At 34.2% G+C, this 27473-nt stretch overlaps 1 protein-coding gene across 1 annotated transcript in view; it reads right to left on the bottom strand.

Moving 5' to 3' along the window:
- Positions 1-1221: 1221 nt before the first annotated feature.
- Positions 1222-27473, bottom strand: part of PHF14 (PHD finger protein 14) — a 171276-nt gene continuing 145024 nt past the window's right edge. The window contains exon 18 of the mRNA XM_049768882.1: positions 1222-1371. Coding sequence (XP_049624839.1) covers positions 1297-1371 — 75 coding nt within the window. The 3' untranslated portion in view covers positions 1222-1296. The remainder of the gene's footprint in view (positions 1372-27473) is intronic.

Below are 27473 nucleotides of genomic sequence, written 5' to 3'. Positions count from 1 at the left end.
CTGCTGCCGTACTGTAGCACGGGCCTGGAACAAATAAAAAAACATCATTTCTATTTGGTCATGGCAAAGGTCATCTACAGATTCTGATATTCAAAGCCGTTGTCTAAAATTCATTCAGGAAGGCCAATGAATTTTCTTTTTGCAGTTTTTCTTTCTATTTCAGTCTACTTAATCATCACTGCCACTCAGTTCCATTCTCAGACGTTTATTCGGCTTGTTACAGTCACATAATAAAAACTAAGGCTCTAGGCGTCTAGGGCAAAGACAGAGATTACTTTCTATTAGGGATGAAACTCCAGGTTGGCTTTCTTTTGTGTCTTCCAAGCTCTGCCTCTCATTTTAAGAAACTGTCTTAAGTAATCAGACATCTGCTCAACAACATTTGGCTACACATGTAACAAGTAGCTTCACTGTTCCTGCTGTTGCTGGCAAAAGATAGCTTGGGAATTGGACACAGGGAAAGAAAAACAGGTATACTGAGAATTTTGATAAAAATAGGCCATCAACAAAATGTTAGAAATATGTATGAGAATTGTTTTTGAAATATTTAAGAACAAATATGCAGGGGCCAGTACACAGTAGAAATATTATGTATATTGTATTTTTTTTTTTTACCATAAGACGCAATACCCCTCACCGCAAAAGTGCATCTTATGGAGTGAATGCCACCTGGAGCTGAAACCTGAGTGCAGGGATGGAGAGCACCTAAAAACTATGTTCGTTTTATGGTCAGGTGCAGCTGATAGAGTGAAAAATACAGTACGTTATATTATATATGTGAATTAAAAATCATGGTACTGCTTCTACCAGAGATAACATTATCATTTCCCCTCTTTCGCCTTCCTTTACCTGCAATCCTAGAATATTGGATGATACATTGACACATTGGTTAAGGTATATCAGTCTTGTGACATAAATTGGTTTTTCTTTACATTAGAAGTAGAATTTTGTTAAGGTCATTAAAGAAGTCAAGAAGCTAGTAATAGAAAAAAGCCTTTCAGAGTTTTCTTTCAGGTCATCAAAATGTGTTAGCACTTGGGTTAAAAATGAAAGAAAAAATGTTTGCTAATATCAAATTTTAGTTAAGAATGTCCCTCCTTTTAAAAATATTTTAAAGGCCTAGCTATTAAAATTTTTAATTGCTCTAAAAACAAATTCCAAATGCAAGCTCCTATTTCATTTTCAATTACTTTATTGAGAACATTGGCAAATTAGATTTTACAATTTAACATTTTACAATTATTTTATCTACTGCTACATAAGTTGCAAACTTTTCAAAACACTACAGAAAATCCTTTATTTCTTTGGATTTTTCTGTTCCATGCTGAGTTCCTGAGATATATTTTTTCTTTCAGCTTCATTTTCATCTTCCTGTGAAACAAATTTTAGAAAACATTAAATTATACAACTTAGGGCATCTTACCAATTTTATTTCTCTGAAGAATTATTAATTATTGAGATTCGTTTAATTCTAGTGAAAGGTTATAAACAAATGGTAAAATTGTGTAACATTTAAATAATATTTAGTGGGTGTTGTTTTATACTACACACTAAAACTTTTGGTATTTCAATAAAACTTTAATTTTATCAGTAATTTTAAAAGTATCCATTAAGGAGATGAATTGGGTATTTTATTTCATTGTTTGATATAAAAAATAACTGAAACACTTTATGCGCCCTAGCCAGGCATTTTTGTCTAATCTAGCATACGTTCTTGACAGGCCTGCCAATTTCCCAATTACTTGTAACGTCATATATTATCTGAAAATCAGTCAGCAGTAAAATGGGAAACAAGGGCATATCAGGCTATAGAATACTTACAATACAGTTTTGATTCTAAGTGGTGGCCTCATAATTCACAGCAAGTTCCTGTGGAACATGGTGAATAAATGAGTGACATTATAATGTCTGTTTTTATGGGAATGAGGTGCACTTTGTGCTCGATATTGAATGGTGACCTCCAAAGCATGACCGCCTAGAAAAAAATTCATCTCAAAACTTGCAGCCCATGTCATCATACATGTTCCTTTACCATTATTCAAGTGCAATTTTTTGCACCTTGCTTTTCTAATATTTCTGACTTATCAAGATTCTTTATTTTTATTAACTAAAGTGAAAACTATTGTCTGACCATTCTTCACTGCATTAAAAGTATGAATAGCAATTTTCTCAGTAAATTGTAATACTAGTAGTATTAAAACATCAACCTATATTTCTGGATCTTATAAATCCAAATTGCATCCAGTTAAAATGTTATGCTCTGTTAAGTAAACTGACTTAATTAAATAACACAAATCAATGATTATATTCTGTATATCAAAACATGTTTTATATACTATTTAAGTTATCTATGCCTTGATTTATGTATATCTTATAAAACTATTTATTTTCATTAAAAACCACAATCTTGGGGCTGGAGGAATAGCAAAATAGACTCAATGTACACTTTACATGCAATGGTCCTAGTTTGATATCCAATATAGTTTCCTATAATCATGAATGTGCAAAAGCTTTCTTTATATATTTTTGTCTCTAATGTTAGCAACACTTAGCTTGTTTTTATATTTTTTGGGGGGAGAGGAGCACATCTAGTGGTGCTCAGGAGTTACTCCTGGTTCTGCACTCAGGAATCACTCCTGGTGGTGATCAGGAGACCATATGGAATACTGAGGATTGAAATTAGGTCGGCTGCATGCGAGACAAATGCCTTACCCACTGCACTATCTCTCTGGCACTCATTTGTAGGATAGGTTATAAGTTATATATATATATATATATATATATATATATATATATATATATAATGGAAATAATAGCCATAGACAATAAAGATGAGAACCAGGAGGACCAGTCTGTGGTAGGAAGCTTGCCTCAAATAGTAGAACAGTGCAGTTAGGGTACAGAAGGAACCACTATGACAATAATAGTTGGAATTGATCACTCTGGACAATAACTACCTGTTGAACAGAGATAAAGTGACATCACAGTACCCCTTCATTACCAATAGTCCAAACCACAGTTTCAAAGAGAAAAAAAAAAAAGAAGAGAAATATACAGAGAGGGAGAGAGTGAAAATGGCGGGGAAGAAAGTGACAGGAAAACTCGGACATTGGTGGCTAGAAATGTTCATGATGAAGGATAGTGTACATTTTAAGACTGAACCTCAGTTGTGATCATGTAATCATGGTTTTTGTAGTCAGTGTTTAAACAAAGAAAAAAATTATTCAGACTGTCATCATCAGGAAAAAAAATCATCATTATTATCAACCTAGATCATTTATAGGCTATAAGGATATATAAACTAGAAGAAATAGGGTTCTGAATTTCACCTGACATGTAATTATGATATACTTTTATAAATATAATAGCTATTATATATTATTTATTGATTCCATTTTATCCTACTGAACAGATATATATGACTGCCTAAAAATTTATTGAGACAAGTAGTTTCTACTTTTGTTCAGAGCTTCTCTGAACAGCTTCTCTCAAAAGCTTCTGAGATTATATTTTAATTATATCAGAATTAAAAGCAAATGTTATACTATATTTTTCAGTGTCATCTTTAGTAAAAGCATGTCAACATATGTTAAATGTTTGTTAAATGTAAAATTAACAAATAGTGTGATAAAAAGTTTCTATTAATTAACACTGAATTATTTATATGATCCTCAGGAAGAACTTTATTTTCTTTATCTTATATTTCTACCATTTAATTGGGCACATTTAGCATATAGAGTCTAATAATACATGATTTGAAATAGTAGAATAAAAAAAGAATAAGAAAGGGTAAGTCTCACAATAGTAATATGCAATCTGGAAAGGCCTAATATCCTTCTTTACTCTGCAGTGACACTCCTAGCAAAACTAACTTACTAAAATAGTATTGAAAATTCAAAAACAACAACAATAACAACAACAAAAAAAGCATTATCAACTAAAATGTGCCCTGTTCTACTCAAGAAACTTCCAAGGCTGGTCCAAGTCAAAACAGAATGTGCAAAGACTTGAGGAATTAATCAACTTTACATTTTTATTGGAAATAAAATATAGTTCGTAAGTACTTATCTTTCTTAACATTGTCTCCTGTTCAGGATAGGTATTCCACACTTTTCTCTTTTTCTGTGTGCAATATCACATATGGTCATCGAATTGTTGCTAGGACACTCACATTTGTGATAGAACATGCGTTCGGGAAAATGGTGCCCCTGGTTTACTGTAGGTCAGGGTCACACTGCCTGGTATGAGGCTGTCCCTGTACTGTGAGCTGGCACATGGAAGGACTAATCCACATTTCCCAGGCTAGTCCACATATTTCTTTTTGATGAAGACATATCTTAAATTATCTGACCCCCTTTTCTATTCTTTTATAGCACTTTACAAGGTACAAGACCCAATCTCCTTCTTTGGTTGTACAGGATAGTGTGATCTAGATGTAGAAAGGGATTATGAAGGGATGGAAAAGGCACTTAACTGCTAAAGTGTTCATATATCATAATCACTACAGAATATTGTATTTTATTCTCATGATAGAAACGTTAGGATTAGATACAATAAAGTAATAAAGAGATTTTAGAAGCTGCTTTGGCTCATTTTCCACTAATGCTTTTTAATTAAGGTCAATCTGCAAAAGTATCTTATGTACAGATCAGGTTTAATAAAAAATCATTAAAATATCTTAGGTGGTATATCAGATTGACAAATGCCTGCATAGTGAACAAAGTCACACACATAAAAGCATTTTATCAACATATTTGTTTCTGGATATTAAGGACAGACAAAAAATTTCTTCTGATAGATGGCAGATTTTGTCAGTCTCTGTTAAGAGAAGACATCTGTTTACTTCCCAGTGAAAGAAGACCCTGGCTGCACGGATCATTTTCTCAGTGACAGACCTGACAATTTTGACATTTGTTTCACAAAATGTTCTGAAGCAGCCAAAAACTAAAGTACCCTTTGGGGCTCCTGAAAAGTAGACAGGTTTACAACTTAATGTTTCAGTTTGTTAATTTATACTCCAAAAGGCATATCAATTATTAACAATCACGTGTCGTAGATCTGCTATTTATATTTATGTGAAATTATACAAATGCACACTGATCCAAAAGTGACACCCATAATGCCAAAGGAAACCTGGTTTCTTTGCCTTCTTGCTCTTAGCATTTCTGATCATTTCTAGGTACACGGGAGCCTTTTACTTAAGCTCTAATCTGCCAGGTGACAATATGGGACACAGAAGTTAATCTCGAGGAAAAATAAATAAAAACATTACCATTATTTATCCAAACTAAATTCTTATTTTCAAATAAAAGTTAAAATATTTGGTTTATATTTTCTCTATTAATTTTGAGAAGTAGTAGTGCCCATTATATACAAATCTGTCTTAGTTATCCTAATAATTTAAAGAATTTATGACCAAACTACCAATCCTGTTACTTCTTTGTCTTAGGAGCTAAGCAGTTTGTTTCAAATAAAGACCAATTTTATTTTTATGCTGGAATTTCTGCTACTGGGTTTGATTAAAACCTAATTATAGTCTATAGGAACATATAACTTGTGAACTATAAATTTTCTTTTTTCTTTTTTGGGGGGGATTTTGAGGTCACACTGGCAGTGTTCAGGGGCTACTCCTGGCAGACTCAGGGGACCATACAACGGCCTACTGCTGTGCTATCTCTCCGGCCCCTCTCACATTTTCAATTATTTCTTTTAATGGTATGACTGCACAAAGGGACAATTAAGCCACTGTTTCTTATGTCTTTTTTTTTTTTTTTTTTTTTTTGGTTTTTGGGCCACACCCGGTAACGCTCAGGGGTTACTCCTGGCTATGCGCTCAGAAGTTGCTCCTGGCTTGGGGGACCATATGGGACACCGGGGATCGAACCGCGGTCCGTCCAAGGCTACCGCAGGCAAGGCAGGCGCACCTTACCTTTAGCGCCACCGCCCGGCCCCTGTTTCTTATGTCTTAAAAGATTATTTTACATGTTCTTTTTTAGTGGATATGCTTGTCAAACACCACCTTAACCAAATGATCAAGGTTTACATTACCAGCAGTACAAAAAATATTAATGCTTTTGCATGATGCACTAAAAAAAACATCAGCTCTAGTCTGTAGCATTCTTTATAATTATGCCTAACTATAAACCAAACATGAGAAAACATGAAGTAAACACTGTACCAAGTAACTCAATAGTAGTCTTTAGGCATATGGTGGTACAATAGTAGACTAAGGTGTGGTGTGGGAAAAAGAACTTAACAATATTTCTACTTTCTTTAAATGTTATATATTCCCTTGATCAAAGAATTACTACAACTGGACTCAATTAATATAAAAAACTTTAGTAATATTCCTCTTAAAGATATTAAAATCTATATTTTCCCACAAAAATATATATACTCTAAAACTGTTGCTACTTATAGAATAATTGTAGTGAAATAATGTACAATATAATTGTTTCAATCTGTAGACAAAAACTTTCTTCTTTTGTTCATTTAAAAGATGTACCTGATATAACTCTCAATAGCATTTAAGACTGGGTTTTTAATATAGAAAATATGCTAGTGCTGCAATATCATGAAAAAATTTATCTTAATAACTGGAATACTGATGATAATGAAAATGTTTTAAGCAAAAATGAGCACGCTGCATGCTTCAGACCAAAATTAATTAGAATTTTTAACATTATACAATTCCACCATAATTCTTTAAATGGTGCATTTACTTCATAGTAATAAACACTTGGATCATTAAGTAAAGTGCAAAGTGTGTGTGATGTGCTACATTTAACAACCTTTGGCCCTTTTTTCTGTACTTCTGCATTCAGTTTTCCAATGCACTGAGTAAGCAATTGAAGACCACAATTAAATTTCCTGACTTTGCATATTTGAGATTCTTATTTTACTTAATACGAAAAGCAATTAATCTACCATTTTACATCTGAATTCCAACTTTAGTGGGCCATGATAGATACTAAAATGAACATACAGGAGATGCTTAATTAAACTTACTGTTAAAAAAAGCATAAAGATTTTTCCCTCATGACAGAAATTTAATATTTAATAGGAAAGTCTAAGGGCTGTTGTAAGATAAAAGTAACTTAGGAGGGGGCTCAATACCTACCTAAAACACACATTGTTAAGGTAGACTGAAGTTATAATTTTAGGCATGAAAATATATGAATGACTTATATTTGCTGAATATTCATCTCTCTCTGTAAGTCATGATTATAATGCAGATTTAGTAAAGTAGGCTTTCTTTTCTAAACTTATATAGATCCTCTTGTTTCTTTTTATTTTTTCTGTGGTGACTCAGTACATTGGAGGTAAACAATTAAAAACATGACTTAAGGTTTATCTGTATAATTTGGAAACAAGATAAGATCTCTATAACTTGAGAAGAAAGGCTCTAAGGACTGGCATAGAAATCTTGGAAGGATATTATTTAAGTAAAGGGAAAATGAAGATAACTCAATAGAGCTAAGAGTCTGAAATAGCAAGAAGATTAAAAAAATAATATAAATTGAAGCTTCAATAAGTGTGAGTTAGGTAGGACATGCAGAAACTCAATTCTATAAGCTTTTTATCTTCCTATAAGCATGGAAAAGTACAGCATTCATATTACACATTTTGGGGTGTTCAAAGATATGTGTAAGATATGGTGCTAATCTTCCTGGGCTAAGAATACCAAAACACTTTTCTTCTTGAAGATAAGTCTTTATATGATAAATATACTCAATCTCTGAGACGCTTATGTTCTTAAAAAGAAAATGTTCCTTCTTGAGAAATTTTCTAAATATCTGGAAAATAAGCACAGATTATGACTGAAACCTACACTGCAGACTTTATCTTGAAATTTTTCCAAGATATTATAAGTGAATAAAATTTTGGGTTTCTGAAGCATTTAGAATGGTAAATTGATATATAGTCAGGAGTGATTATAGAAAATAAAACATTCTCCCCTGCCAAATCCCTCATATTCTCTTTGTTTTGCAGCTACAATTTGTTGTGCTCAGGACTAACTCCTACAGCTGAACTCAGGCATTACTCCTGGTGGGGCTCAGGGATTCATATAAGATGCCTGGAAAAGAAACCAGGTCAGCTGCATGTAAGGTAAATGCACTACCTACTGTACTATTTCTCCAGTCCCAAAAGATAAAGCTTTTAAAAACAAAATAATTTCCCCATAGATGCAATCACTTGAGTGACCAAATGATGAAAGTCAAGGCCAAATGAAAACACTGGATAAACTTCAGGCAAAAATCTTAAAAAAAAAATTGGGGATGGGGGTGGAATCAATGACTGACTTTGTTATATGACTCAAATAATCCAGTTTTAGAGAAGTTTAGAATATATTTTGTCACCTGACATTTAATATAATGTTCTGATATTAATATAAGCAGAAGTATATAATTAAACATTTTATCTTTTTAAAATTATCTAATTTCTCTCTCTTTGTCTCTGTCCCTGTCTCTGTCTCTTTCTTTCCCTCTCTCCACGCTCTGGTACTCAGGGGTTAATCCCTGGTTCTGCACTTCTGGCATGTTCAGGGACCATATGCAATGTTGGAAATTGAATCTGGTTGGCCACATGCAAGGCAAGTGCCCAGCCCACTGTATTATCTCTCCAGCTCAGATAATCAAATTCTTAAAGTTAATTGTATGCTTTCTTCTGATAAAAAAAAATATTAAACACGACCAAAAGGATAGTACACCATGTAGGGTACCTACATGCAGCTGACCTGGGTTGGATCCTTGACATCCCTGATAGTCCCTTGAGCATGCCAGTAATTATTACTGAGCACAGACCCAAAAGTAAACCCAAAGCACATATGAGTGTGGCTCAAAATAAAGAACTGGACAAAATATAAAATTACTAGATAATAACTATTTCAAACATTGGGCAGTGTTAGAAATAAAGAAGACGAACAGTGAGGTACAAGACAAGTGTGCATTTAATTCTACTGCAATAGCAGAAGTATATAATAACATATATCATACATATGAATGTGATAGCAAAAAACTGAATCATGTTAATACACAAGAATTTAAAAAAATTATTTAATATTTTAGAGAATTCACTACTGGGTTAAAATAATATACTCTCCTTCAAGTCCAAGATTAGTACTGTTAATATTTTTGTTTTCTGATTTTGGGCCACATCTGGTAATGCTCAGGAGTTGCTCCTAGTTCTGCACTAAGGACTTACTCTTGGCAGTACTCAAAGTACCATGTGGGAGGTCAGTGATCAAACCCAGGTCAGCAGTGTGCAAGGCAAGTGTTAAATGCAGTACTATTTTTGGGGGTGGGGATTTTTGGGCCACACCCCAGTGATGCTCAGGGTTTACTACTATGTGCTCAGAAATTGCTCCTAGCTTGGGGGACCATATGGGATGCCAGGATAGAACCGAGGTCCGTCCTGGATCAGCCATGTGCAAAGCAAACGCCCTATGCTGCACTATTGCTTTGGCCCCTGTATGCTGAACTATTGCTCTGGCAACAGTACAGTGAAACAAGCAATATTTCTTGAGGTAACTTACAATGTTCTTATATTAATATAAAACAAGTATCAAGGACTGCATATTTTAAAAATAAAATTGTTTAGAAAAGGAATTTCAAAAACTTTACTCCCCAGTGAACAGATTAAGGTATTTTCAAATATCTCTATTTCAAATTAAATGCTATTTTCCCCAGAGTCAATCCATTAATCTTCATAGTTTCATTAGAAATTAATAGCTCATTAGATGTACAAGTAACATATTTCCTACAGCACATTAATTTTTTATGGATGAAAAAAGTGGATTTTGCTTCAAGTAAAATTAAAATACTAATTTAAACAAACAATTTTTTATTGAAGAATACAAAATTCTCTAGTAGTGGTACTTCATTACCAGTGACCAAAACTTAACTACATATTCACATTCTGAATTTATCAGATCATCTCTTACCACTAAGAGATCTCACGTGATGGTGTTCAAGCTCACTCCTGGGTCTGCATTCAAGATATCACTTCTGGAGCACTTGACAAACCATATGGGGTACCAGATCTTAAACACAGGTTGGCTACAAGTAAGGCAAATGCCTTACCCACTGTACTATCTCTACACTTCAACTTTTCTTTTTTATATTACTGGCATATAACATAATCACAGAAAAAAATGCTCAGTAAAATTTGGTTCCTTTGCTGTAGCTTGAGTTTTCATTTCAATATAAAGAATCTAAATCATACGCTCTTTATTTGGCTAGTTTAGAATGTTTCCCTGATATTAAAATTTGAAAAAAAAATCCAAAGCAGAAATAAGGCTAATCAGTAGTAGGCATTTCAGATTGACTTCACTTTGTTCCTACTGAAGGTAGGTAGCCTCAATGAATGAGGAGACTTGGCAAGGAGGTGGTAAACTCCATACCTATTTTAGGAAACAAATTTCACATACATCAGAAGCAGCAAAATAAAAATTGTAATACTCTGTTGATTCCAGGAAATTGGGGAAAATTTCATAGTTTACTATCTTAGAAGAAATAGTTTCTAGTATGTATATATATATATATTTATATATATAATATAGAATTAATACAAAATAAACATCTATGTCTTGTTTAAGCTTAAAAAGCAATGATTCATCGGGTCAGGTTGATATTACTTTGGCAAATGATTTTGAGGGAAGACTATTGAGTTGAACAAGGGAGTTTGTAAGTAATCGTGAATAGTTATTTTAATGGAATAGTATGGCTCAGAGACTGGTTGTAATAATTTAAAGGGAGTGTGCATTTTATATGTCATCCTGTCTCTTAAGTTTCTGACACATGAATCTGACTGGTTTAGCATCCATTTTCGTACCAAGATGTAAAAAACAAAAAATATCAAGGCATAATACTAAGACACATAGGTTTTCTGAATAGCGCTTTTTATTAAGCATCATATTTTAGAACTCCTATATTCATCAAAGCTTTCCTAAACACAGAAAAAAATCTTAACCTAAAGTTAATATGATCTATTCTCTTTTGGGTCTTTAAAATATTCAATCTGAATAAAATAAATACAAAAACAATAAAATCAGCATCACTTAAACACAGCAACAAACAATTTTATAACCATGATACTAAGGTACAGCAATTAAAAAAATAAAATAGAAGGCTGAAGAGATAATATGGAGTTTAAAATAATATCCAAACACTGCCAAAATCACTGCAGTCTAATGTTGACAAAATTTAAAGCAAGCTTGGTGTTTTACACAAAGAATATGATTCTCTGGGTAAGAAATTTTCATCTGTCAAATGTTTTCACAAACTACTTTGCATCATTGTGAAACTTGTTAATGTATTTAGCTTCACAAGTACTAATTGGTTTTAGTATACCTTTAATTTGGTATGATTAATGATACCCCCAGGTATCAATAGTCAAATCAGAATATCTCTCAAGTTCAATTTAGATTTAGGAGAATAAAACTGCACAAAACTAAGCAGAAGTTTATTTAAGAGTACATAATTTCACTTTCAAAATATTTCCAAATTTTGAGAAAAAATAAAATGGAGGTACTGAATAGATACTATTTAGAAGTTCTACTTTAGTACATAATAGGGCAATAGTTGGAAAAAAGATGAACTCAAGGTTAAAGTTTGTGAAAGAACTGGAGATATTAAAACTTGCTTGTCAAAGGAAATATAAAAGAAATATTTTTGAAAGCATATTTTTGTTTGATATTCCTATGGTATTAGTTTCAAAATTAATCTCTTAGATGCTGCCAAGCTATATCTGCTTTCAGGATATAATTTAATAGACATCAACATTCTATTTTTAGGAAATTTAATTTATTATATAAACTTTAATTTTACAATTTTAATTAAATAAATTTTAATCATTTTACAATTTTAATAAAATTTAATTTATTATGTAATTTAATATGCACAAACTTTCTGTTCTGGGAATTCACATATTTTGAACACTGAGTACTAGAAACTGCCTTAAATTTCTAAGTCTACTTAAATTCTCAGAATTTCAATTTAATGATATAATTAATTTGTTTACAGTTAAAATTATTCATAATGAAATATTTGAACTTAGCACATTAAGAAGTATATTTACCTTAGTGAGAAAAACAAGAATAGAAAGCCAGAGAGATAGTACAAGAAGGAAGGCGTTTTTGTACTGCATTTGTCCTGCTTCAAAGCACCTTAATCTGATCTTTGAGCACCACCAGATGTCATTCTTGACAGGACTAGCACCCGAGTATCACTGTGTTGTGGCCAGCCCTCCCTCCCACTACCCCCATCTTAAAGACGAAATATAAAATGTGAATTTATGTTGTCCTTAGTTTATTTTCTAATATTATATACACTAAATATGATAATGTGGGCCGGAGCTGTGGCACAAGCTGTAGGGAGTCTGCCTTGTACATGCTAACCTAGGACAGACCCATCCCTTATGGTCCCCCAAGCCAAGAACGATTTCTGAGCGCATAGCTAGGAGTAACCCTTGAATGTCACCAAATGTAGCCCCAAAACAAACAAAAATAAATAAATAAAAAATATAATAATGTAGAAACAGTAGTATGGAAATGACATTCTGGTGGTGTCTGTGTAGTAATGTGACTAAATACATAAATATTATAAATTATCATACCATAATAATTTTACATGGTAATTTGTGTATTAAACTGAATAAGAACAGAAGTGAAACAAAAATGAGGCAGTATTTTATGACATAATTACTCTTTAATAAAAGAGAATTATGGTTCTTTGCGTAGCTTCATAATACATGTTATTTTTTATACTCTACATATCTTATGATGGCAAAAATGGAACACTTGATTTTTTTTTTTTTTTTTTTGGTTTTTGGGCCACACCCGGTAACGCTCAGGGGTTACTCCTGGCTATGTGCTCAGAAGTTGCTCCTGGCTTGGGGGACCATATGGGACACCGGGGGATCGAACCGCGGTCCGTCCAAGGCTAGCGCAGGCAAGGCAGGCACCTTACCTGTAGCGCCAACGCCCGGCCCCGGAACACTTGATTTGACTATAAAATATCTTTACATGATTTAATTAAATTAAGTATATTAATACAAAAGTGATATAAAAGTTCTATGAAATTGTATTTAATTCCTTTCTGACAGCATTACAACTTGATAAATATAATACATTTTAATAAGTTAATAAACTTTAGCAAGTGAATTGGCAACTTTGTATTATTATGTAAAACAATCTGAAGAGGCCAGAGAGATTGAACAGAAAATAAAGCCCTAGTCTTGCATGAAGTAGACCCTGATTGGAATCTCTGGCATCACTCATAGTCCCCTAATACTACTAGATGTTACTGAGCACAAAGCCAGAAACCTCTGAGACTAGAGATTTGGTACGGCCAGTTTTGTCTGAAAAAAGGATATTAAATGTTATATATCTGTCTGAAAACAAACATATTATATTGAAGATTGTTTTTACCTTTCTGATTCTCAAAGAAGTGACCAATAGAAATTTTGAAATATAACACTAAGCAAGCATAAGTGAGGATATATATCTGTTCTAGAATAAAGACTCCTACCACATTACAGTTATGCCCACTGAGATCTATCAAACCAAATTCAGTCTTCCTCCCTACCTCCTTCCTACTTCCCTCCCTCCCTCCCTTCCTCCTCTCTCCTCTTGCCTTTCCTTTCCTTACTTCCTCCCTCTCCACACCAGCTAAACTCAGGGCTTACCATTGGCTCTGTACTCAGATGTCATTCTTGGTGGTACTCAGGGGACCAAATGTGTTGCTGAGATCAAACTAGAATTATCTACATACAAGGTAAGCACCCAAACTCTGTACTGCCTCTCTAGCCCTATGTTTATCTAATTTGTCTGTATTTCCTGATAAACCATAATCTCATATGGGTACCAGAATATCAATGGCAATCACTACATTCATAAAGATTCTCAAGGAATATGGGGCTGGAGCCATGGCGCAGTGGTCGGGCGTTTGCCTTGCATGCGGCTGACCCAGGATGGAATGCGGTTCAATCCCCCCGGTGTCCCATTCTCCCAAGCCAGGAGCGATATCTGAGCACGTAGCCAGAAGTAACCCCTGAGTGTCACCGGGTGTGGCCCAAAAATTTAAAAAAAGGTTTCTCAAGGAATATTTAAGATTTAGTAAATGAAGACAAAGTCTAGATATACAACAATATGCTGTCAATGGCAATCTTTAGGAGACGGATTTATAATTTTTGTCCTTTATTCATTTTTCAGAAATTTTCAAATAATTTTTAATGACATGTATCACTTGTAAAACAAAATCAAAATAACTAGTTGCATCAAAAATGTAGGTCTTAAAGTAGTTTGTTACTTAATTCCTTATTGAATATACCACAGGGAAGGGGCATTTCAAGAAAAATTCAAATATGTTTTCTTATGTATTATTGATAGGCTATTACTAACTGAAGTCTGCATATTTATCTATTTATTAATTATTATAACAGTCCTCAAATATCACTTAAGGGCATATTTTGTTATATGAATCACAGATAACTTTTACATTTTGAAAAAAGTAGTATCAGTCAAAAATAAAAACATCTATCCTCAAAATACATAACTAAAAACCTTTCATATTTCTATTTTTTAAGTAATACAGATAAAGTGCTGAAAAAGCTTATCCTGTTCCTTTACAAATATTTAACTTTACAAAAAAATGCAAGAAGTACTAATTATAAGGTTATATTTTATGTGATTAAAATATATTTATTTTTCAAGTTGATAACTTTAATTACATTAGTCAAATAACCGAATAAAGTAGGTATGAAATAAAGTAACACCGTACTTTAATCACTATGTATTTAATTTGATATTTTTGTTTGTGTTTGGGTCACACCCAGTAATGCTCAGAGGCTGCTCTTGACTCTGTGTTTGAGGGGACAATGTGGTGCCAAGGAAGGAACATAGGTCTCCCATATGCAAAGCATATGTTCAAGTCCATGGAACTATCTTTCAAGCCCAACAATTTGTATTTTAAAACTTAAAGAATAGGGCCAAAGCTATAGAATGATGGGTAGGGCACTTGCTTTGCACACTGTCTACCAGAGCCACATATATTTCCTTGAGCACAGAATGAAAAGCCCTGAATATAGCCAGTTACATGCAATCTCAAAACAGAACAAAGTAGAAAATAAACTTAAATTAGAAGACAATTAGCACTGATAGAAGGAATTATTTCCATTTATGTTTTTTGCATTATAAGAGATTTCCAGTGCTCTTGTAAACATGTGACTAAAAGAAAAATCTTGCCATTACTTTTCCCCTATCAACCGTAGCAAGTTTTTCTTTAGGCTAGATTTGAAATGATAAAAGGCTAAATCTGTCACAGTATTTTTTAATAAAATAGTGTTTACCTATTTTAATATATGGAAGATAAATTCTCAAGAAGGAAAATGCTGATGCTATCTTGGTTATAGGTTGCTGCTAAAATAATTTAGATAGTTTTCTTTTTCATATAATATCAGTATAAGGCTTTTCAAGCAATGAATAATGGCTGATACTTCAAACCTATTTTTCTGTATCTTTAGTTTAGAAAAATGAGAAAACATAAATATTTATTCTATATATATAGAACAGCCACAAAATACAGATAAAAATGATCCATTATGGAGCAGTGAATAACTGCTATGCGTAATACAATAAGAATAGAAAAGGACAGTATTTCTACCAGCTTTGAATTTGAGAATACCTAAAACTACTGAGAAAACAAATATAGCCTCTAATTTTATGTCTTTGGTTCATGATTTTTCATGATAAAGTTAGCAATGCTTTCTATGTTGTACATTAAAAGGGAAACTCAATGTAACTATTTGCTTTAATTAAAATGGATCAGTTAACCGAAAATGGATCAGTTCTGATGCATTTCAGTGAAAGTGATCCAACAGCCTACCCCCCCAAAAAAACTAAGAAATACAGTAAATCAATCTGAGTACTCATTTACTTAGCAGTTCTGAAATCTAGTCAGAAGATGACCAATAAACATTTTATAGACAAAAATTTCTTAGTCTGACTATTTGAGAAAAATAATGTTCATTTTGTTTCTTCGATGATGCTAGAATTTTAAATTTTGGAAATTACATCAGTAAGAAGTATATAGAAACATTAAAATATATAATTTAAATATAAAATTATAGAAATTAGAAACAGTTTCAAAGTAGGCTTACAAAATAAAATACAAAGATATCATAATCAGTCAAAAAATAGAGCTACAAAATAAAGTTGAAATTTCCAAAATTAAATCCTTAAATGATCTTTCCTGTGGGAATCATATATTACATTCTTGGTGAACTTAGCTCATCATAACACAATGCAAGATAAATTTTTAAAAACATTATTTTATATTTTATATTAAAGTGATAAGAATGTTTTGTCTACACATGAACAAATAATCAGATAAATAATAAAAATTATATCTTGCCACTGTGTAGATACTGTAACCTTTTAACCACAAATGTACATAGAAGAGCGATATGTATAAAGTCTATAGAGAGAAAAGATCAATGCACCTGAGAACAGAAAAAAACAAAGTCTTATCTGGGCCTTTAAACATGGATATTCAAAAAAATTACAAATCTTCTGGAACTACAGAGATAACCTTGAAGAAAATGAATTCTAAGAGAATTGACCAGTTGAATTATAAAGTAACTTCCAAATATATTCTAATACCCTCTGCTAAGTGAATGAGATATGCAGCTATGAATAAAACTCTTCAAGTTGAAATTAGTATTTTTCTTAAATGACTCTAGAGAACCAAATCTCTTACTGGGTCAATGCTTCAATAATTAGAACAAACTAAATTTTAAGTTAGGTGTTAGTGATGTAAGTCTAAGAACATATACACCATTTATTGACCTAAATTATCATCAACAATTTAATATTTAAAATTCTACAAAGTGCTTTATTAAAACCTTAGGTACTTAAAAATAAAATTTTCAAATAATTTATTTGAAGGATGTGCAATAGTACTGTGCTAAATTGCATTAACAGTTTTTACTAGTTGAGGTACTGGAATGATAGTACAGTGTGCAGGATATTTGCCTTGCACAAGGCTGACCAGGTTGGAGCCCATATAGTTCTCTTATACCTGCCAAGAATAATTCTTGAGTTGCAGAGTCTATAGTACCTCCTGAGTACCACAAAGTGTTTCCCAAAAACAAAACAAAACAAAACAAAAGTTACTCCTTGTTTTTAGTAAAGATATCCTGTATTCTTTGTTATTTAAATCATATGAAACAAAATAATTTTATTTTGCTAATAAATTGGGTTTAATATAACATGAGATTAACAGCAATATTAATAACTACCACTATTTTAATTATATTGTTTACAATTTTTATTGTTTATAGAGGATTAAAATGGTCTAAAATTGTTGCAGACTTTCTCTACTTCCTATTCGTGAATCTTTAAAAGATGCCCATAAATTACTAAATCAATTTTATTGATGAGGAAATTAAAACTCAGAGTCAGTAGAAAATTTACCCAGCTATTACTTAAGAATAAGTTATATCTGACAATAAATCATACACTCCTTGGGAATTTTTGCTTAGATTCAATTTCCAAAACTAGACATATTAAATAGACTCTATAGTGGATAATTAACATAAACCATATTGGTTTTTGATATTTACATTGCAAGACTAAATATGTATCACAGATATTACCTACTATTAAATATTTCAGTAACAGCAAGTAGTTGGGAATGATTTAGGTAATCCCCAAATATACAATCAGTTAGCATTCTACTGGAATGTAGTCACTCACTTTTTCATGAAGTATAGAACTTGACAGTTCTATCACATGTATCCTTTCAAATTCTATCTGAGCCACTTGGTATAACTTTTTAATTCCTTTAGTAATTCCACTTATAGATTGTAAAATGTATATTGTATGATGAGAAAATAATTTTTTTTGGTTTTTATTCGGGGGTCCAGCCACACTTGGCCATTCTCAGGCTTAATCCTAGCTCTGTATTCAGGGAGTGGTCCCTGAATAGTGGTTCTCTGGTAGGAACAGGGGACCACACAGGGTTGTCCAGGATTAAATCTGGGTTTGTCACATACAAGACAAGCACCATGACCTCTCCAATGCCAAGGAAAGAAGGAATTTATAAAGCTATAAAGCTTATCATAGTTGAACAATAAAAGATCACATCTCACAAGTTTGAGTAAAACTAGAAAAAGTCTGGAATATCACCAAATGATTTTCACCTAGATTACCTATATATAGCTTTATTTGTAAGAGTGTTCACATGTCTAGATACCTAGTAAAAAATATAATGATTTCACATACCAGTTATGCAATGAGAGCAAGCATGCTGTAGGCCAGCTAAATTATAAGTTTAGTAAATAATGAACATTTACTTTAAATGTGAAACTGAATAAAAAACAACTGGACATATCACACTGAAAGTAAGAAGAGTAAATTTTGTTTTAGTGTGAATGTGAACATACAGGATGTTTTAAGTAACTGATCTTTAGAAGAGCGGTGCAGAGGATGGGTGTAGGGGTAAGTGTAGAGGTGAATGTCTATAAGAATGAACTCAGTGATGCAAGAAGCAGGTGTATAAAAGAACGCAAGATTAGTATAAAAACATATGTGCAAAATCATGTATAGCACTGATTTTCAATTTACACCTGCAGACTATCACAAACCAGTGTTCTATTGATCTGCTGATCACAATCATGCAGTAGTATCTTGTTATAAAAAGTATAACATATAAATTCATATCCTATGACAAATTTCAGTCCCTATCATTCTAGAAATATATCCTATACTTATTATATGCCTACTGTCCACAAAGCACCGAAAGTTGTCTTAATTTTTAATATAATTTTTGTTTCTCTTAGAAACAAAGCTAATGCTTGGCACAATTCAGATACTAACTTTTTAAATTATCTATAATTTTAGGCTAGCAGAAAACAGATTCAGTCTTCATTTAAATATAGTGACTATAAAACCCTTAAATCTTACTTCAAACCAAAGGCTGATGATTTCTATTTGTCTTTAATTTCCTTTCAATATGAAACTCAACAGAGTGTGACAATTAGTTAACTTAATAAAGCTAATGTGATTATACTTTTTCTTAGGCTAGCATTTGCAAAATTAATCTTTCTATAATAATGCAAATAAAATAAGTCATGTATTATATTAATTTCTATCAAATAACAGAAGTTAGCATACATCGAAAGTGATTCTAAAACATATAATAAATGCAAACTATTGAGTAAAATAATACGTTATTTTACTCTCAATATATCTTGTCAATGAATGTAAATATAAACTACTCTATTCTTGGTATATATTTTGCTTTAAATTACTTAAAATGAGATCTATTTATCAATTACTATGATTAAAAAAAATTTAAAGAAACATGTCATAAAAAGTTTCTTATTTGGCTTCTTCTGAGGAAACTGAACACCGGAAGGGAGCCCTGTCCTACTCTTCTCTGTCTTTCCTGAACTCTGGAAGCTCTCCTCAGAGCCCTGGGAAGCGAACCCCAAAGAAACTACACTCGGGAGCTACCCAGCGAGCCAGGGAGTGAGTAAGAAATGGCTGGATGTGGGGGTTTCCAGGCAGAGTGCTGACTGCTCTACCTGCAGAGTCTCCACCCGGCTGTGCTTCTTCTGAGGAAACTGAACACCGGAAGGGAGCCCTGTCCTACTCTTCTCTGTCTTTCCTGAACTCTGGAAGCTCTCCTCAGAGCCCTGGGAAGCGAACCCCAAAGAAACTACATTTGGAAGCTACCCAGCGAGCCAGAAACTGAGCACCTGAAGGGAGCCCTGTCCTACTCTTCTCTGTCTTTCCTGAACTCTGGAAGCTCTCCTCAGAGCCCTGGGAAGCGAACCCCAAAGAAACTACATTTGGAAGCTACCCAGCGAGCCAGAAACTGAGCACCTGAAGGGAGCCCTGTCCTACTCTTCTCTGTCTTTCCTGAACTCTGGAAGCTCTCCTCAGAGCCCTGGGAAGCGATCCCCAAAGAAACTACATTCGGGAGCTACCCAGTGAGCCAGTGACTCTCCTCAGAGTCCTGGGAAGTGAACCCCAAAAATACAGCATTCTGAAGCTGCCCAGCGAGTGAGTGAAAACTACGCCTGACCAGTGGGGCCCGACTGTGAAAAACTGTGAGTGCTGCCTGTGTGTGTGTCTCTCTGCTATCCTGTTGAGTGAACCTCCTGAGAGTGGGCTGAAAAGAGGCTCCAGAAGGCACTTAGCTCCACTTCGCTACGCAGCCATGCGCTCTTTCTAAAAAAAGAACACCATCACAAGAAGAAAAAAACAACACTAAGAACTGTGCTGGATCACAGAAGCAAGAATTTCTCTCCAGACTGTCTTCTCTGCTGCGTGCTTGGGTCTAAGATTTGATCCTGAGTGAGGCTTCATCCACGGAGGACTCCCCTACCTTGGAGGCAAGTCGGCCCATCCAGAAAGGGCTGAACCAGAGAAGTGTGTTGCCTGCATCATATAACCAATGAATACCACCACAACACGTAGAAAAACCCACAATACAAGTGTGACAATGGGGAAACAACGCAGGCCAGCATCAGACATAGAGAATGAAGATGACAATTCTGATGACCAGTTAACGACCAACCAACTAATCAATCTCTCAGATAAGGACTTTAGAGTAGCAATATGGAATATACTCAAAGAACTCAAAGAAACCATGAATAGAATAGAACAGAACACTAATAAGAATCAAGAAAATATGAAGACAGAAATCACAAAACTCCAAACTGAAATAACATGTCAAATAACAGGCCTGAAAAAATCAGTAAACGAAGTGAATGACAAAATGGGTAAGCTCTGGGACAGGGTATCAGAAGCTGAGAATAGACTTGGTGCTGTGGAAGATGAGATACATAACAATTCCATACAACAGGAGAGATTGGAAAAAAACTTAAAACAAATGAACAGACAATGGAAAAATTAGTCAAAGAATGGGAACAGATGAAAATAGAGGTCTATGATAAGATCAACAGAAACAACTTAAGAATCATTGGAGTCCCAGAGACCCAGGAAGAAAATTTCCAGGAAGAATCAACGGTCAAGAACATCATTAAAGAGAAACTCCCAGAGCTAAAGAATATATGTGATCAAATCCTGCATGCTCGAAGAGTACCAACCAAAAGAGACCCCAGAAAAACCACCCCAAGACACATCCTAGTCACAATGACAAATCCCACAGATAGAGACAGAATTCTGAAAACAGCAAGATCAAAAGGGGAAATTACATTCAAGCAAGCATCCTTGAGATTTACAGCAGACCTGTCACCAGAAACACTAAATGCCAGAAAGCAGTGGTGGGATATTGTGACAAGACTGAATGAAATGAATGCTTCACCTAGAATACTGTACCCAGCAAAACTCACTTTCCGGTTTGACGGAAGAATACATGGTTTCACAGACAAAAAACAGCTCAGAAACTTTACAGACTCAAAACCAGTCTTAAGAGAAAAACTGAAAGACCTAATCTAAGACAAGACTGACCAAAAGACACACCAAATTTCGATATGAAGATGGCATTAAATCCCAGGACAATTCTTTCTCTCAACGTCAATGGACTAAATGCAGCAGTTAAGAGACACAGAGTGGCTAAATGGATCAAAAAACTCAATCCAACCTTCTGCTGCCTACAAGAAACGCACCTGAATAGTCAGAACAAACATAGACTCAAAATAAAAGGCTGGAGAAAAGTTATCCAAGCAAACAACACCCATAAAAAAGCTGGAGTGGCCATACTAATATCAGATAATGCAAACTTTATACTCAGGAAGGTTGTAAGGGACAAAGATGGACAGTTTATATTAATCAAGGGGTATGTAGAGCAGGAAGAAATAACTCTCCTAAAGATATATGCACCAAATGAGGGGCCAGCAAAATATTTAAAACAACTGTTGACAAATCTGAAAAACAATATCAATAACAACACAATAATTGTGGGGGACCTCAACACTGCTTTGTCAACACTGGATAGGTCAACCAGACTGAAACCCAACAAGAATATAATAGACCTGAGGAGAGAAATGGAAGAAAGAGGCCTAGTGGATATATATAGGACACTCCATCCCCAGAAACCTGGATACACATTCTTCTCCAATGTACATGGGACATTCTCCAGGATAGACTACATGCTGGCACATAAAACATACCTCCATAAGATCAAGAGGATAGAAATTTTGCAGACTACCTTCGCTGACCACAAGGCTCTGAAACTATTTGTGAATTCTAAAGGGACTCAGAAGAAAAACTTTAACACCTGGAAGTTAAACAGCCTCATACTCAATAACCAGTGGGTCAGAGATGAAATCAAGAAGGAAATCAAAAGGTTCCTGGAAACAAATGACAATAAAGACACAAACTATCAGAACTTATGGGACACAGCAAAAGCAGTACTGATAGGAAAATTTTAGCTTTGCAAGCACACATCAGGAAGGAAGAAGGAGCTTACCTGAGTAGCTTAATGACACAGCTAATAGAACTAGAAAGTACTCAACAAAAGGACCCAAAAATAGGAAGACAGAAGGAAATAACAAAGCTGAGAGCAGAAATCAACGAAGTGGAAACCCAAAAAACAATCCGAAAGATCAACGAAAGCAGAAGTTGGTTCTTCGAAAAAATAAACAAGATTGATAGACCACTGGCAAACCTAACAAAGAAAGAGAGAGAGAAACTTGATAACTCGTATTAGGAATGAAAAAGGAGAGATCACTACTGATATGACAGAGATTCAAAGGGTAATCAGAAACTACTTTGAAAAACTCTATGCCACTAAAAATGAGAACCTGGAAGAAATGGATAAATTCTTGGACTCTTATAATCTTTCACGGTTGAAAGAAGAGGATGTAGCATATCTAAACACCCCCATCACCATTGATGAAATAAAAATGGTAATCAAAAGTCTGCCCAAAAACAAAAGCCCAGGCCCAGATTGATTCACTAATGAATTCTATCAAACTCTCCAAGAGGAACTACTACCAATCCTGGCAAGACTCTTTCATGAAATTGAACAAGTGGAAACACTCCCAAATAGCTTTTATGAAGCCAACATCACCTTGATACCCAAACCAGACAGAGATGCTACGAAAAAAGAAAATTACAGACCAATATCGCTGATGAATGCAGATGCAAAGATCCTCAACAAAATCCTGGCAAATAGGATTCAATACCTCATTAAGAAGATCATCCACTACGATCAAGTAGGTTTCATCCCAGGAATGCAAGGATGGTTTAACATCCGTAAGTCTATCAACATAATACACAACATCAAATGCAAGAAAAATAAAAACCACATGATTATATCAATAGATGCAGAGAAAGCATTTGACAAGGTCCAACACCCATTCTTGATCAAAACTCTCAGCAAGATGGGAATGGAAGGAACCTTTCTCAATATACTTAAGGCCATCTACCACAAGCCAGTGGCAAATATTATCCTCAATGGAGAAAAACTAAAAGCCTTCCCTCTAAATTCTGGCACAAGACAAGGCTGTCCTCTCTCACCACTCCTATTCAACATAGCACTGGAAGTACTTGCTATAGCGATTAGGCAAGAAAAAGATATCAAGGGAATCCAGATAGGAAAGGAAGAAGTCAAGCTCTCACTGTTTGCAGATGACATGATGCTCTACTTAGAAAACCCTAAAGACTCTACCAAAAAGCTTCTAGAAACAATAGACTCATATAGCAAGGTGGCAGGCTACAAAATTAACACACAAAAATCAATGGCCTTTCTATACACAATAGTAATAAGGAAGAAATAGATATTAAGAAAACAACCCCATTCACAATAGTGCCACACAAACTCAAATATCTTGGAATCAACTTGACTAAAAATGTGAAAGACCTATACAAAGAAAACTATAAAACTCTGCTCCAAGAAATAAGAGAGGACACGCGGAAATGGAAACACATACCCTGCTCATGGATTGGCAGGATTAACATCATCAAAATGGCAATACTCCCCAAGGCGTTATACAGATTCAACGCTATCCCTCTAAAGATACCTATGACATTCTTCAAAGAGGTAGATCAGGCACTTTTGAAATTTGTTTGGAACAATAAACACCCTAGAATAGCTAAAGCAATCATTGGGAAAAAGAATATGGGAGGAATTACTTTCCCCAACTTTAAACTTTACTACAAAGCAATAGTTATCAAAACAGCATGGTATTGGAATAAGGACAGACCCTCAGATCAGTGGAATAGGCTTGAATACTCAGAAAATGTTCCCCAGACATACAATCACCTAATTTTTGATAAAGGAGCAGGAAATCCTAAATGGAGCAGGGAAAGCCTCTTCAACAAGTGGTGTTGGCACAACTGGCTAGCCACTTGCAAAAAATTGAATTTAGACCCCCAGCTAACATCATGTACAAAGGTAAAATCCAAATGGATTAAAGACCTCGATATCCGACCCCAAACCATAAGATATATAGAACAGCACATAGGCAAAACTCTCCAGGACATTGAGACTTCAGGCATCTTCAAGGAGGAAACTGCACTCTCCAAGCAAGTGAAAACAGAGATTAACAGATGGGAATATATTAAGTTGAGAAGCTTCTGCACCTCAAAGGAAATAGTGCCCAGGATACAAGAGCCACCCACTGAGTGGGAGAATCTATTCACCCAATACCCATCAGACAAGGGGCTAATCTCCAAAATATACAAGGCACTGACAGAACTTTACAAGAAAAAAACATCTAATCCCATCAAAAAATGGGGAGAAGAAATGAACAGACACTTTGACAAAGAAGAAATACAAATGGCCAAAAGACACATGAAGAAATGCTCCACATCACTAATCATCAGAGAGATGCAAATCAAAACAACAATGAGATACCACCTCACACCACAGAGAATGGCACGCATCACAAAGAATGAGAACAAACAGTGCTGGCGGGGATGTGGAGAGAAAGGAACCCTTATCCACTGCTGGTGGGAATGCCGTCTAGTTCAACCTTTATGGAAAGCAATATGGAGATTCCTCCAAAAACTGGAAATCGAGCTCCCATATGATCCAGCTATACCACTCCTAGGAATATATCCTAGGAACACAAAAATACAATACAAAAATCCCTTCCTTACAGCTATATTCATTGCAGCACTATTTACCATAGCAAGACTCTGGAAACAACCAAGATGCCCTTCAACAGACGAATGGCTAAAGAAAATGTGGTACATATACACAATGGAATATTATGCAGCTGTCAGGAGGGATGAAGTCATGAAATTTTCCTATACATGGATGTACACAGAATCTATTATGCTGAGTGAAATAAGTCAGAGAGAGAGAGAAAAAAGCAGAATGGTCTCACTCATCTATGGGTTTTAAGAAAAATGAAAGACATTCTTGCAATAATAAATTTCAGACACAAAAGAGAAAAGAGCTGGAAGTTCCAGCTCACCTCAGGAAGCTCACCACAAGGAGTGATGAGTTTAGTTAGAGAAATAACTACATTTTGAACTGTCCTAATATTGAGAATGTATGAGGGAAATGTAGAGCCTGTTTAGAGTACAGGCGGGGGTTGGGTGGGGAGGAGGGAGATTTGGGACTTGGGTGATGGGAATGTTGCACTGGTGATGGGTGGTGTTCCTTTTATGACTGAAACCCAAACACAATCATGTATGTAATCAAGGTGTTTAAATAAAAAAAAAAAAAGAAAGAAATATAAGCAAGGCCAGATAGTGCTATGTTCACAGATTTTAGTAAAGATGGTCAGAAGAAAAAAGGTTTAAAAATTAGTTTATTTTGCCACAGAAAGTTAATTGAAAAAATGAATACTTGAATCTCAGCTTTTGTTAGTGTTTACACCTGGGAACAAAAGGCAAATTTACATCCATTGTTAATTTGTTGATAAGATTTTCATTTGCTATGCATATAATTTTTTCAATAACCATTAAATGTCTCAAACAATTTTAAAAAAAAAAGTTTCTTATTTATATGAATACCATCAAAATGTAAAACAACAATCAGACATTTTGTAGATATTCCTGATCACTAACACTTTCTTTTTTTTTTTTTTTTTTTGGTTTTTCGGGCCATACCCGTTTGATGCTCAAGGGTTACTCCTGGCTAAGCGCTCAGAAATTGTCCCTGGCTTGGGGGGACCATATGGGACGCCGGGGGATCGAACCGCGGTCCTTTCTTGGCTAGCGCTTGCAAGGCAGACACCTTACCTCTAGCGCCACCTTGCCGGCCCCATCACTTTCATAAAAATATGTGTTTAAGACCTTTGCTATTACTAGATTTTTAAAAACAAACAGAAGGGAAAATAAAGTATTTGTTATCAAAATTAACTCTTCCCATGTTATAAAATTGGGAAAAACAAAGCAATTGACAATCAGTTTTGGGCTAGCTTACTTAGGCTCCAAAATAACTTTTTACAGATGCCCAAAGTCATGTAAGATGAACTAATGACTGTTTTTCAAAGAAAGTTTTTATATTAACTGGTTTAAGTCAAAGAAATTTAAATTTTTGTCTAGTGAACAAATAAAAATGTAGTCAAAATAAAACAAGTCTCAAAGCTATAAAAATGAGGGATCTGAGAGATTGTACAGTGAGTAGTGCATCTGCCCTATACATGGCTCACCCAAATTATATCTTCTGAATCCCATATGGTACTTTGAACCCCACCAGGATTTATTGTATATATACAATTGTAAATATATATATTTTTGTCATCTCACACCCCACCTCTATTTTTCAATACCAGCTGAATTTAACAAGACAGGTCTGAATGTATCATGAGTTAATTTTTTTATCAGTTTTCATATATCATCCTTTACCATGGGTAGCCAGCTGAAAATTATGCAAGCTATAAATTAGCTTTAAACAAGCTTTGAATCAGGTTAGAACTGGTTTTTGAATTAAAAAGCCTTCAGTATATTATAAGGAGTTGTCACTTTATTACCTCAATCAATTCTGTGTGGCCTGAGGTAGAAGGAAATGAATGCTATATTCATTTGCAATGGGTTTATCTTTTACAGCAGGCTCTGGAAATATAACCACAGCAATGAATTAAAAGCTAAAGTTACACTAAAATCATCAATGCAGAAAATTATTGCTCCTTAACAAAAAAATCATAGTTTCAATAAAGATATGTATTACAAAAATACACAAATAATTTGATTAATCAAATTGATATTTTAGAGTATTTATGATACTGTTTTTATAATACTTCAAAAAATCATAGAAGCTAAATGTTCTATTAACATAATTTTCTCTTCATATGAGGACAGTTTCCTCTTGCCATAGTATTTGGCAGTGCCTGAGATTGATATCTTCATGCCCTAAAATAATTTTAAATGATTCACACACACAAAAATAAAACAATGTATGTGTGTTTCTCATAGTTTTTGAAGTATGACAAAAATATGTATTTTAATCTTTATTTTAGTGAAAACCATTTCATCTCTTTTTCCTGAGGACATATGGAATTAAATGAATTAGATAATGGTCAAACTCTCAGTTATTGTTTCT

The sequence above is a fragment of the Suncus etruscus genome, chromosome 1 (assembly GCF_024139225.1).
Source record: "Suncus etruscus isolate mSunEtr1 chromosome 1, mSunEtr1.pri.cur, whole genome shotgun sequence".
NCBI classification, from domain to species: domain Eukaryota; kingdom Metazoa; phylum Chordata; class Mammalia; order Eulipotyphla; family Soricidae; genus Suncus; species Suncus etruscus.
The sequence above is the reverse complement of the archived record's forward strand: the minus strand, read 5'-3'. Positions and strand labels throughout refer to the sequence as shown.